Source organism: Cloeon dipterum, chromosome 4 (assembly GCF_949628265.1).
Source record: "Cloeon dipterum chromosome 4, ieCloDipt1.1, whole genome shotgun sequence".
In the NCBI taxonomy this organism is placed as follows: domain Eukaryota; kingdom Metazoa; phylum Arthropoda; class Insecta; order Ephemeroptera; family Baetidae; genus Cloeon; species Cloeon dipterum.
In genome coordinates, this window is record NC_088789.1 from 8,994,587 (window position 1) to 9,007,891 (window position 13,305).

Here is a 13,305-nt window from a genome sequence, read left to right on the forward strand (position 1 = left end):
GTTTACAAAAGTTTACATCAAAGTTAACCTGTTTGATGCCTTTTTTGCTCTTTTTATCCCTATCCGAGGACAGGGAAGGGCGCGCACTGCACTAGCACGAATGCTGAAACTCGGGTCCCAATAACACCGCGAACGGATAACATGGGCGCACCAGGCCGCACAGGGACCCAGTCCACTCAAGGGCCACTTGCCTCCGCACCGAGGACTGCATTGAAACGCTAGACATTCGTCCCGTGAAGCCAAATCACGCATGCTGGAAAGGTGCAAACCAGCAAGTAGTAGCGAGTCGGCGCCGGTGCGCCTCCCAGCCCGTTGAGCAATTTGAGCATTTCGAGTCACTAAACTAACCACTTTTTGCCATTTCTGACATTGGGTAGCCAGTATTAGATCTCCGAACTGCTCAAATACCTCTCATTGCTTTGACACTCCTGAGAGTGCCTTAACAATGCGAGCCAACGGGCTGGGATTGTTATTGGGATATTATTGAATTTGTTCCATACTAAATGAGTATTTCTAATTTTTTATTTAGGGTTTCTTTCCCAGTCTTGTTGAACTGATTCCCCCCCAGAAAACTGTTTTGGAAAAAGCTTCAATGATCTATATGTATTCGTTGCAATTATTCTCACCCAAAAATATTTATTTTTGTCTCATTTTTTGTTAAGAGGAACGAACGCATATCAGATGCAACACGCATCTTCTTTCTTCTCCAAGTGTACCCGCATCGTGTGCTGTAGTGGGTTTGGTGCGCCGACCGAGCTGGTTCACGTTTGAATAAGTTGATTTTACCGTGTTTTTGGCCGTCATGCTGTATGATTCAGGAGCAGTGATATATGAATAAATTTAGGTTTGTAAAAATCGCGGGTTAAATTACTGTAGGTGTCTGATTAATTTTTGTTCTGCCTATAGCAGAGTCACTTGATGGCTCACGCAGACCGCTCACTCCTCGTTAGTAAGCACTCCCTTACACGCACGATTTGGAATTGAAATTGTACTTAATTTGCGTATATCTTCGGTACTGTAATATCACCTGTGCTGTCCGAACACTTGCAAATATGCCAAAAAACACAAATATTTAAATAATATTCGACTTTTAAAATTAAGAAATTCATGCTATTGCCACTGTGCAGATTCAAATTCATATTATTTCATGTTTTAGGAAGGTATGGTTTACCTCTTTTGACCGCGGAGCAATGCTAATGAGGTCCAGATTCAACATATTTGTTGAAAATGCTCGCAAAATAATTGGCAAAAGAGGTTTACGACAGTAATTAGTTTAGTGTGGGCGACAACAGGGGGTTCGTTTTCCTATTTCATGTTGCAAGTAATTAGCCCGACGGCACACAAACAATTCAGAGCTGTTTCTCTGTGGCTATATTCCAATTCGCTTTGAGCCGCCGTTGGCCATTCACACGCATGTATTCAGTTTGGCAACTTCAAACGCCACGTCCGGGGCAAATTTTGCTCATAATGGATTCCACGCAATATTCGCCTTGATGAATTTTTCATAAGAATTATTTACATGCTGATGAAGTGTTCATTCAAGCTATGAATCTAAATCAAAACGGCGAGTGTTCGCTTGGCGACGCATGCAACCGGCTTGGTCTAGCTGTCGAGCGGGTTGCATGACCAAATCGACTTTGAAGTCGTTTGACGGGTTTGACGAAGGAAGCCGTGCTACGTAATTAATTTGTTCCTTCGAAGTTACCGGTGTAAATCGTCTAAACATTAGCAGCTTTTCTTATTCATGTTTGACTCGTAAAGGTCATAACGATTTCTGACACAGCCTATATGAAACGAAAGCATCATATTTATAAGCTTCATGGACATGAGCTTAGCATTTCGTAGATTGCCCTAGATCTCATAATAGCAGCTCGAAAATTAAATTGAATGCAGAGATAAAAATAAAAATATCAAGCATATCGCAGCATCTGCTCTTCACAAAAGCAAGTATGAGAGCAATTCAAATTTGTGAACGCCAAGTGGTATAGGCTTTCAATTAATCACATCAGCCAATATGGCTATCGAAATTGCCTGGACAAAAAATCGTATTGTAAAATGCAAAATAAATGGAAGTATATAAGGCAATGAAAAGTAGATTCTTCCCAGTCAGTATACGGGCGCACAAAAAGTCAATAAAAATCAGCTAGAGTTAATTACTTTATGGTTATATACAACACAAAAAGTATGTGTTTCACCTTCCATCACAAAGCACGTGTGCAATTATAGCAGAAACGCAATAACAAACATCCAACAGCTACAATGACGTCTTGCCACTGAAATTCAATTAACTCTCGGAAACTCTCGCACCATAGTTGATGATTTCCTGAGCCAACAACAATTATTCGGAAAGGCATATTATCTTTTTTAACATAAACAATATGTATACGTATTCTTTTGTAGGGTAATATCGAACAAATCCGTCAGAGGAGTTTCATTGTTTTGAACTGTCAAACCACGATCTATTTGAAAAATTGCCGGCACCGCATAACCACATGAAATACTAGTCTTTTCAGAACTCAGCCTGTTAATTGGCCTCTATTAACACAGAAACAGCTATGAATGCTGTGATTTTTATTACAGTCTATGCACATATTCAAAGCCTCGGCCGTAAAATGATGAAAAGTAGTTTTGCAGCTGCGTTGGAAAAATGAATCCTTCTATTTTATGCATTGAGGAAAAACTAACGTATTTAAGAAGGCAAGAAACATCTGAGCCGCTTTCGAATCTTGTTCATAACACCTCATTGCATTTTTCAAGTTTTGACGCGTCGGTCTCACACAAGCTTTTATAGAAAACTTTTGAAACAGATGCCATTTTCACCAAGATTTTGATTGAAACGTTTGAAATTGATCTCGAGTAGCGAAATTAAACATACTGTGAGTTAAAAGAAGTGAAATGCTTGGGTGTATAACCCCAACATTAAAACATTCTGCTGCAATGCGAGAAACAAGGACCGAGAGAGCGAATAATTACCCTTTTAGCATAATATTATCTAAATAATATGAAGTTAAAAAAGTTAAATATTTTAATTTCCAGTTGATTCCGTTGAGTCATTTATACGTTTTGAGTAATTTTCGTTTTATACGTGAGACAAAGCACATGATTTTTCCTTTTATAAAAAACTAATAAAGAATAATGTTTTTTTGCAATTTTGACAATTACGTTGGTGCTGTTCAGAAAAATTTCTGAAATCGAAAGGCAGAAAGTGTTTTTGCGATTGCTACCAAACAACAAACGAGGAACGATTTGCTATTGTGCGATGGAGCGATAATATCATTATGAGAACAATATAGAAACAGCCAGAAAAAAATGCCAAAGAGACAATCTAATGCGGGAAGATTTATTGGATTATTTTATTTGGTTGGTCTTTGAGCGAAAACTTTGTCTTAAGATTGAGTTTACCAACGATGAAACAAATTTCACGTCAGTGCTTGGAACAACAGCAAAAACATTTATATATTTTCGTGTGTGAAGTTTTAGATTATGTTATGAATTCACTATTTTTTCTTCACACTACCGATATATTTTAAGGTTAATGTGCTTAAACCAGGAAAAAGACCACGTCTGAAAGGTGACAATATTTTAAGATATCGAGCTCAAGAAATCGTACCTGCTTATTTTTAAGGAAGAGAATGATGACGGTGAGGTTGGCGAAGAAACCTATGAAACCTATGAAGAAGAGGGTGACTGAGGTGGCGAGGTAGCCACTGGGCTCCATGAGGAGCTCCTCGTGGAGCCCTTCGGAGCTGTTCATGGCGGCACCGTGCAGGGCCAACTGCAACAATCGCCCGCCTTGCCGGCTGATATACTGGTTGTCAGGCATGCGCTGCCTAAACCACCCCCTCGCTCGCTCGCTCCCTTCGCACGTCCGCCGCTGCATCAACCGAATTTCTCTCACGCTGCCGCCGGATTTTCGGCACATCGCTGCTGTTTGTTAGCTCATTTGTTTCCAACTTACTTAGGATTAAAAAGCTCGGATAGGATAGGCGCACCAGCGTCTGATGCGTATACTGTGCACTCGTATTGATGAATATTAATGCATGGATGTTGGCTGTGCTTTTAGCGAGCTTATGGTAATATATTGTTTGCGTTCGTTTGAGTGCTTATTGACCAGCTGAAATGTTTAAATTTTATTTTTCATATTAAAAAAATGATTGATTTTTAAGGAAAGCTCATGACATGTTAAGTTAGAGCTGCAAATGGTAAGAACGATCAATTACAGGTGAACCATCATAAATATTGCAGATGAGTACCTAAAAGCGACAACAGCGTGAAAATGACTCAGTATAAAATTTTGACATGCTTTGAAATGTTCAGACGACGCAGGAGATCTTAAAACAGTTGTATCGAATAAATGCATAAATAAAATTAAATTCCAAATAATAATTTAAAAAATTATTTTTACACCAGGGGGCACTATAATTTATTGAGCAATCAGTTACCACGTTTTTTTCCAATAAAAACTTACAATATATATAAAATTTCTGGCAAGCGAGCAAAAATATATTAATATTGTTTTTATAACCTCTGCTCAGCACATCCCATGGGCTATGAGTTCACCAGGTTTTAATAATACCGTTGAGAAGATAACATCGGGCCCGAGTGGCCGCAGAAGAGCTTGGGCCCAATGCGGCCATCTTTTCGCATCCCCGCAACGAGGTCTTTTATTGAAACACCAGGCATTTGTCCCTAAAGCAGCTGGAAAGGAGCGAAAACCAGCAAGTGGCGAGTTCGCTTCGGTGCGCCTCCCAGCCCGTTGATTTATTTGAGCATTTCGAATCACTAAATTCTCTCTAACATTGGGCAGCCAGTGTTAGATAACCGAACTGCTCAAATATCTCCCACTGATTTGAAACTCTTGAGAATGCCTTAATATGTGAGCCAACGGGCATAGCGTGTGTTAATGTGCCAAAAATAAAGTTTTATCGAGTGATTCCTGGTATAATGAATATATACAATTATTTAAATAAAACATTGCGGTACAGAAGAATCTGTTTCAGCTCTTATTAAATTCTTAGCTAATTTTGAACCTTTTGATAAGTGGAACTGTGTCATCTCGGAGGGAAGGATTTTCATTTACAAGGATCTGATGAGAAGTAATTCAAACACTGCTTAAGTCCGTTGCTCAATAGGCAGCTTTTGGACGAAATGAGTTTCCTGTTTAACTTACCCCCCTTGAAATGCATGACCAAGAGCACGCAATAAGCCTCGTGTTTATTTCTGCACTTTGCGCTTTCCTTGCCTGTTGGAATGACTGCAGAAATGCTGACTTGTTAGGTGAAAAGGAGACGTCTAACTGCACTTAAATGATTACCAGCTGGATTTCTCTTCAGACAGAGAATGCAGCATCACATATTAAATCGAGATTCGAAATGCATCTCTACATGTGTCTTGTTTATTCTTGACTAGATAAGAGCTCTTTTCGCTACAATGGACTGAGATAGTTGCTAAGCACTGAACGGCAGACAAGTTGTTGGAACAGCGCTTCATAATATACATTTTCAATTGCGTTGAAAAGCTAAAAATTTATCAAGGATAGTAATAGTGTTTTAACTCCAAAATCATAAATAATGAAGTCAAACAATTTTGAATAAATGCCGTGACTTTGATACAAAACTTAATGCAAAAAATGCAAGTTGGATAAAAAATTTCTGCTCTTCAAGGGAAATTTATGGCTTTCAAGTAAACTCAATTTATCAAGCTGGTGGAATCATTAATTACCAGACTCTCATCGACCCCATTCAACGAAGAGACATGACAACAGGTTAGCCGTTCGTTCGGATGTTATGCAAATTAATGTCAGCCCATCTGCTCCTGATAAAACAAACACAGTTACGTAGATCTGTGGATTAATCATTGACCACCATAGTGACTTAACAAAAAGTTACGATTTCTGCCTTGTTACTGAGTGAAAATGATTTATCACAAAAATGATGGTTTGGTATTGTTTATTGTAAACTGTTCTTTAACCCAAAAATTGCTTTTAAGCATACTCAACATTTTGTTACAACAGATTTGAACCAACAATAAAAATGCACTCTGGTTTATTCATAAAAGTTAATCTAAATTTGCGAAAAGATTTGCAACACACACTTATGTACACAAATTCAAGCAAAGTAAATGACGGAGAAATAATGGAAAGTGTCCTCGTTGGTTGAAGTTGAGATTTTTATTATTCTCGACATGTTTGTACCTGAGAACCTACGTGTTTAGACCCCCTCATGACTAGGGCACCAGTTGGAGCCGAAACATGTTGAGAATAATATAAATCTTAACTTCAACCAACGAGGAAAAGTTCGATCATTTCTCCATCATCAGAAATGTCTCCCTTTAGGGAAAATTTTAAACCATGAATGCATTAATCACCAATTAAAATATAGTCTCTAAATTCACCCTTGAATTTGTGTTCTAAGAATATGAAGCGAGCGGAATACCGGTTGCGCGATTATTAAACAGTGTACAATGTGCAATTAGCGTCGCGTTAAGGGTCTGACGTGAGCTAAAGCGATAACGAGCTGACAGCGAGCAACTCACTGTTGAGCTTCAAATAGATCATCTTTATGCGTGCTACGCTTCTTACTCCTATTATGAGCTCACATCAGCCTCATTTTGATTTTCCTGCTTTGAATGCAGCTAAACTTGAGAATGGCAAACGAGAGGGAGAGGCAAAGCAGATTGGCGTTGACATGTCTTCTGCGGATTTATATGCATGCACCGCAATTTGATCTATGCGGCTCCACGCTCTTGGCTGGCGACTAATAATTCATCCAGGTCAACATTTTGACACGGGAAGGGCATTCCCTTGATGCAAAATGCAAGCACGCGTCTGATTAAAAATTCATGAGTATATATACCGTCTGAGCGAACGCAACTTTCCTTTCAAGTGCCGCGCGAAAGGTTAAGTCTCCTTCTAGATATAGAGTTTAGCTTCACTCTGTTCTTGTCTGTGACAAATGACATTCTCACGTTTGGGCAAAAAGTGAAAAGGCTCATTGTTGGAAATCGTGCAGCAAACGCAGAAAACGGTTTGCCCGATCAGCTGCTTTATCTTGCAGCACCAAATATCATCCAGCGGAGGAGCTGCACTGAGTTGGACAATAAGAAAAAATAAAAACGAGAGACGTGTCTAACAGACATATGCATACATTGTAGCCGTTTCGGGTTTATGCTCTGCAAAGTAGAGGGTGTCCCACATTGAAATTTTTATCTTATTTAAAAGTACTGTAGCTGTTTACCAACAACTCAACATGATCATTCTATTGATAAAAATGTACCTTTGTCTCCTAGAAGTGACACCCTTTCGTGCGGGTTATATATTGTAAAGTAACGTTTAAACAGAACATTTAATTCTGCAAATTAAGAATGCTTTGTGTTTTTCGATTTTTTGAGAAGTCTAGCAGGATGAGTAAGTGCTTATAGCCAAGCGTGGCCACCGAAAGCTGGCACATCTCGTCAAAGGTCGATTGACCTTTGAAAAACCAGAAATAACATAATATATAAATTAAGTTTTTTAAATTGTAGAAAATATCTTATCACGGATCTAAAACGTGTATGGTTCAATATATGTAAATGGTTCAATACATGAAAATTTTGCTTCTCAAAAAGGCATTCGTAAGAGGGTCAAAGCAATGCAAGATGTTTGAGCAGTTCGTGGAACTAATACTGGCTGCCCAATGTCAGAGTTGGCAAAAGGTGTGCAAAATTTAGTGACTCGAAATGCTCAAAAAGCTCAACGGGCTGGGAGGCACACTGGCGCCGACTCGCCACTTGCTGGTTTACGCACCTTTCCAGCGGCTTTAGGGACGAATTTCTGGCGTTTCATTAAAAAACCTCGGTGTAGTGAGGCAAAAAGATGGCCACATTGGGCCCAAGATCCTCTGCGGCCACTCGGGCCACTTGTTCCATGTTATCCACTCGGCGGTGTTATTATGGGACCTGTTGAGCTCATAGTCCATGGGAAGTGCTGAGCAGAGGTTAAAAAATGGCTTTCCAAAAAATTTTTGAGCTCAAATTTGTGCAATTCAGGCACTACCGTACAAATGAAAACGACACCAATGTACACTTAAATGTATTTGAACCCACGTTAAACGTGGACTTACATTTAGCACATGCTGCCCACATGTGACGTATTATAGGGCTGCTCGCTGCTGAAAATCTTTTGGGCTGCTAAATGAATTTAGGGTAACCAATAAAATGACCTATTTTGCATATAAATTTAAATTGAGAAGTAATAGTTGAACCGTAATTTCTTCAATAATTTCCTTCATATAACCTCATTTCATCTGACAGGTGATTTCTTCCTCATTTGACATTTACATATTCTGTGTTTCCTTCTAGTTAGTTGATACATCATTGGAATTAAAAAGGAAATTGAATACTAGAACTGTAAGGAGTGACGTTGAAAGCAATTTGAGCAGTAAATAAACTAGCTTTTCATCAAATATTTATGAGTGGATAAATTTTGTTATATCGCATCGGGACTGTGGAAATCAACTTTTTTTCTGCACACGGCAGAGTGACATAAAAATATAGGAATGGATGCAGTTTGATCATTCATTTGGAAGTGCTCAAACACCAAGGTGAAATTTATGTCGCGTCTATTATTAGAAACGGCACTTGTATCTTATATGCTAGCCGAATTTCCCAAATTCAAATGTAAGTGTTCCAAATTCAGCTAGTAAATGTTGCAACCAGCTATTTATGGATGTTTCGAGATTACTCACAGCTTTTAAAATATGACTGACTAGATGCCTAAACACCAAGACTAGTCCAAAACTCGACCAGCTGTGACATACTCATCTAGAAATTTGGAAGTTTGACAGAGTTTTGAAAAAGCCGAAACTTGCTCATACTCGTCCAGCTTCACAGAGTTAGAAAAGACCCGTGCCTTCTGGGATTAATTAATGCAAGTGATGCCTTACGAATTTACAGCACCCCTAAATTACGTGCAGATTTAAGCGGCCAAATAGAAGAAGTTAAAGTATTATCAAAAGGTTATTCAGCCATGTAGTTAACACTTTGATAATGGTGAAATTTGCCTAACAACCGGGAAAAGAATATTGTTGTGTAACATTTGTTTCACAATAACTGTCTATTAAGCGGTAATAGATTTATCGCCTCTTATGGAAGTGGGTTTCCGCTATGGGATTTTGTTTTGAGATTGCAAAAATAATAACTATTCTAGTTATTTATAACCACACTCACATTAAGCTCAGATTCACTCGCACACGTGCTGCTAATTTTATTGTTATGCAAGGTGTGTTTAATCGGATTATTTTAGCACGCATCTCGTCCGCTTTTCGAGGCGTGACCTGCACGTTTATCGCGCTGGTTGCGCATTTGGTCTCGCTTTCTCTGCCGCGTGGCGTCTGCAGGGATTGCTAAATCTGTATGGCTCGCACAGAGTAATTAATTTGATTGCGGCCGACGACGTTGAATTCTAACTGCTTTGATTAACCACCGCGGTTCTTTGTTGCGCCGACTACTCGGACGGCACGAAATCCGACGCAAGGGAGTAAGAAAGAGTAGTTGCAGGCTGAGGGCACGCTAATTGTGCCGCAAACTGCCTTCCTGCGCCCTTGTGCCTTTGTTGTGTAAGATATGTGGTGTCCACGTGACAGGGTAGTAATGTAGCTCACTGCTTCTCTAAGTACTAAATGATTTATGATGGTTGAATAATGCTAATCCCCCTGCGGCTATTTAGCTTTTACTAGCATGCAAAATGGGGATTAACCCTTTCATTACCCGTTCGGCAGATGCGCACTTGTAACAATTCGCTTGATTATAAATAGTTACCTAATAATCAGAAATTAATAATGTAAATAACCTGACAGCCTACCTGTTGATCGCTTTTCTTGATAGCCAGAGAATTTAGTTTGAATGGCAGAGTAAACTCACAAAGCTATGACGGTAAGTTACTTTCATCCACGTTTGTTCTATAGCAAAACATTCCACTAATTTTGTAATTCTCACCTTACTGGGGACAATGCTAGTATAGATTTGTACGTTTTATCTTTGCTGCTATCTTGTCAGAATATTTGCCCACGAAATGGAGCAAATTCAAATCAAAACTAATTGTATTCAATTAATGGTGAAATATTTACAGGTATACCATTTTGAATGATAAAAGTTTCACAATAAAATCACATTGAAAATAATTATATTAGAATAACCAAAGCTGCCTCATATAAATGCTGGAAATAGTTGTACGCCGTTGGCGTTTAATAAATATTCTATCTATCTATTAGAATAATCAAATATTTCTTTAGGAATTGGATTTGCTCACACTTAATCTCACTTGAATAAATAATACAATAATACCCTGAAAAAGCAAACTCATATCTGAAAATTGATACAATAATATTTTTCTTGAGTGACTTGAGCCGTTCTTGAGGCACGACAGCTTCCGAAATCCAATTACGTCCGCTCTCGCGCTTGATTTATCTGCCGACTTGATTCAGAGAGTACGCTCGCGATTTTTTGGTGTGTGTGTGTGTGTGTGTGTGTGTGTGTGTGTGTGTGTGTGTGTGTGTGTGTGTGTGTGTGTGTGTGTGTTCTCTCTCTCTCCTCTCTTCAGTGCTCCGCGAAAGTGCAGCAACAGAATACATATATCTCTCCTCATATACTTTCTTTCATAGCGCGCGAAAAAACAGAGGAATATGAGCTGGGGCTGGGGATCAATGAAGTGTGTTGCAAGCGAGCAAACTAATCTCTTAAGCACTCGTTCCTCTTATTCTTGCTTGCTCTGGGGTGCGTTGCCTTAGCATTCTGGGCAGACGTCGTCGTTTTCTGTCCTTGTGTACCAACAAGCTATCTGTCAAAAAAGGAGAGAAATGAGAAACAATGGAAGAGAACGAAGAGAATCCCAGAGACCTATAATCTCTTCATTTCACAACTCCCAAAGCAAGTGCAACTAGATTTTTCTCTGCTTGTCCGCTACATTAGAGTACGCAATTTTCTTCTAAAGAAGATGGTTTTAATGTTGCATAAATTTCCTTCGTGTAAACAATTTGGTGTACTCGAGCTCGCACTGTGGCCACTTGTTTTATCTTGCTAAGCATTACAGACGACCGTTATTGTATAATTTTGAATTAGGAACTTTCTTTCCTTCAGGCTTTTACTCGTTTAGCCAAATTTATTCATTTTGTATCATTTTTGGTTTTGGTAACCTTGAAGAGGCTTTTAAAATCAAGAGGGAAATCTACGTTTTATTAATTAATTTTAATCAGTTTTTCTAATTTGAATGGTACCAAACCGTAAGTTACCAAAAAAATGCTATTGTCCTTTTTGTAAAAGGACGTTAAAAATCTACACGACATTATGTTCAATATAATTGGAATCACATTTAATTGATACATTAAATATCCAAAAATATTTAGAAGTATATAGTTTCAATAATAAGTTATGTGCGAATATGTTAAATCAAAGTTCCCTCGCAAACGTGCCAGAACGCTTGATTAATATTTTGCACATTTCTATGAAAATTTTTATTTGTGAAATCCGTTGTGTCTGTTTGGGTCTGCGTTCCTTAAAATTTTCGAGAATGTAAAATTTATGAAAAAAATATAAATAAATAAATAAATATAAAATCAGATTCGCTCACTGATATAATTAGCTCATACTACAGTAGTATAATAGAAGATTCTCTCTAAACTTCAGTAATTGCACTCTGATCGATCATAAGCCACAAGGGGTCTCAGCCAGTCGCGCTGCGCCGCGCGCTGGCTAATATTTGGGTCACGTGGTCAGCTACCTGCCACCGTAAATTTGCCACCGGTCGAAAATTTTCGAAAAATATTGAAAAGTTGGTCTCCGGCTCAGCACAATCAAACTTCTCACTTTGAAATTTAGTCAGCCACCGGCTAAAATGCTCAGCTGTCGCCGCCGGCACAACATTCGGCTGCAACCGTTTCAGCCGGCAGCGCTGAGAACTCTATATGAGCCATCAATAAATTTTATATATTTGGAATTCTCAAATATATGGGATCATCAAAATTAATTGTGTGTGATTTTCAACACTCGCATGGTGATGACTATATTGTCTGATAAATCAATTTTCCGATTGCTTTGTTATCTCTAATTCAAAATAATTTTGTGACCGCATGTATACTATTTATCTACCTTATATGCATAGATGAGAGTAAACTTGCAAATATGCATGATAGTCACTATCACAATGCTGTCAATATTCATTTTTATCTGCACTCATTTACATTCCTTGCAAATTCATGCCGACATCATCATTTCCCAATGTTCAAACATGCCAGAAACTCATTCCAGTTAGCACAACATGCATTTTGTTTCATCGTTTGTTTTCCTACACGTAAAAATCACCCATTTAACTGTGATTAACACAGGAAGTATGAAATCCAAGCTTGAGAATTTTTCGCGCCGGGAGTGTTCTGACCAGGGCCATTTGCATCCTCAACTCTCAGAAAGTAGAAAAGAAAGAAACACTCCCGACCGCGCAGGTAGGAATCGTCCTCTCTTCAGACATGATTAAACTCTTGTTTTGCGTTGTCGTCCTTAAGCAAAATTAGAGCGGAGTATACAAAAAATTGAGCGGAGAGCACAGACAAAGCAATCCGCTGGAGAGCAATCAGAGCATAGAGTCGAGGATTTTTGTGCGCTCTCGCCAAGGGTCAAGTAGATCTTTATTGACTGCTCTCTCCGCTTGGCTGGCTCTTTTTCGTCCCATTCTGATTGCTGCGTGGGAGAGCTGGTTTTCTCACTTCGTTTGCTTAATTAACGCTTCACACGCCATATCATGCCGCACTTTCTTTGCTTTCCTCTCGACTTCAGCACAGTCATATTGGCTTCTGGTTACTTCAAGAAGCTTCTCCGAGGTCAGACAGACAGCAGTAGCCATGCTTTTATTTGCATATGATCGATATCTTTGCGAAAGTGGATTTCAAGGTTTTCAAGATGCTCCGTCCAATCTGTAAACCAGGATATTATTTTTGGAATCCTTGCAAAAAAATTACAGCAGTAAACTTGGATTTAATAATTTGTATGATTCGTAATTAAAAATGATTTAAACCACACACTCACACATTTGACTCACGTTGACAAATTTCACCAAATGCCAATTATCTGTGCAAAACTAAAATGCTTTTTATGGAAGGTAATGGTTCTCTGGACATCGTCATTTTTTTATAAATCATTTTAATCAAATTGTTATTGCTCTAAAATTGAATTAAATCAAATATAGATTTCAATTTGGCAGTTAAACTACCCACGAAACGTTCCTTTTGTCAACAATCATTGTCCACGAGCAGTGTGGCTTGCTTCGCGTTAGAGAGACCG

The 13,305-nt window shown here is 38.7% G+C and overlaps 1 protein-coding gene across 1 annotated transcript in view; it reads right to left on the minus strand.

The window, feature by feature from the left end:
• Nucleotides 1–3,787, minus strand: part of LOC135943590 (parapinopsin-like) — a 41,943-nt gene extending 38,156 nt beyond the window's left edge. Inside the window, exon 1 of the mRNA XM_065490219.1 lies at nt 3,611–3,787. Coding sequence (XP_065346291.1) covers nt 3,611–3,754 — 144 coding nt within the window. The 5' untranslated portion in view covers nt 3,755–3,787. The remainder of the gene's footprint in view (nt 1–3,610) is intronic.
• Nucleotides 3,788–13,305: the final 9,518 nt, after the last annotated feature.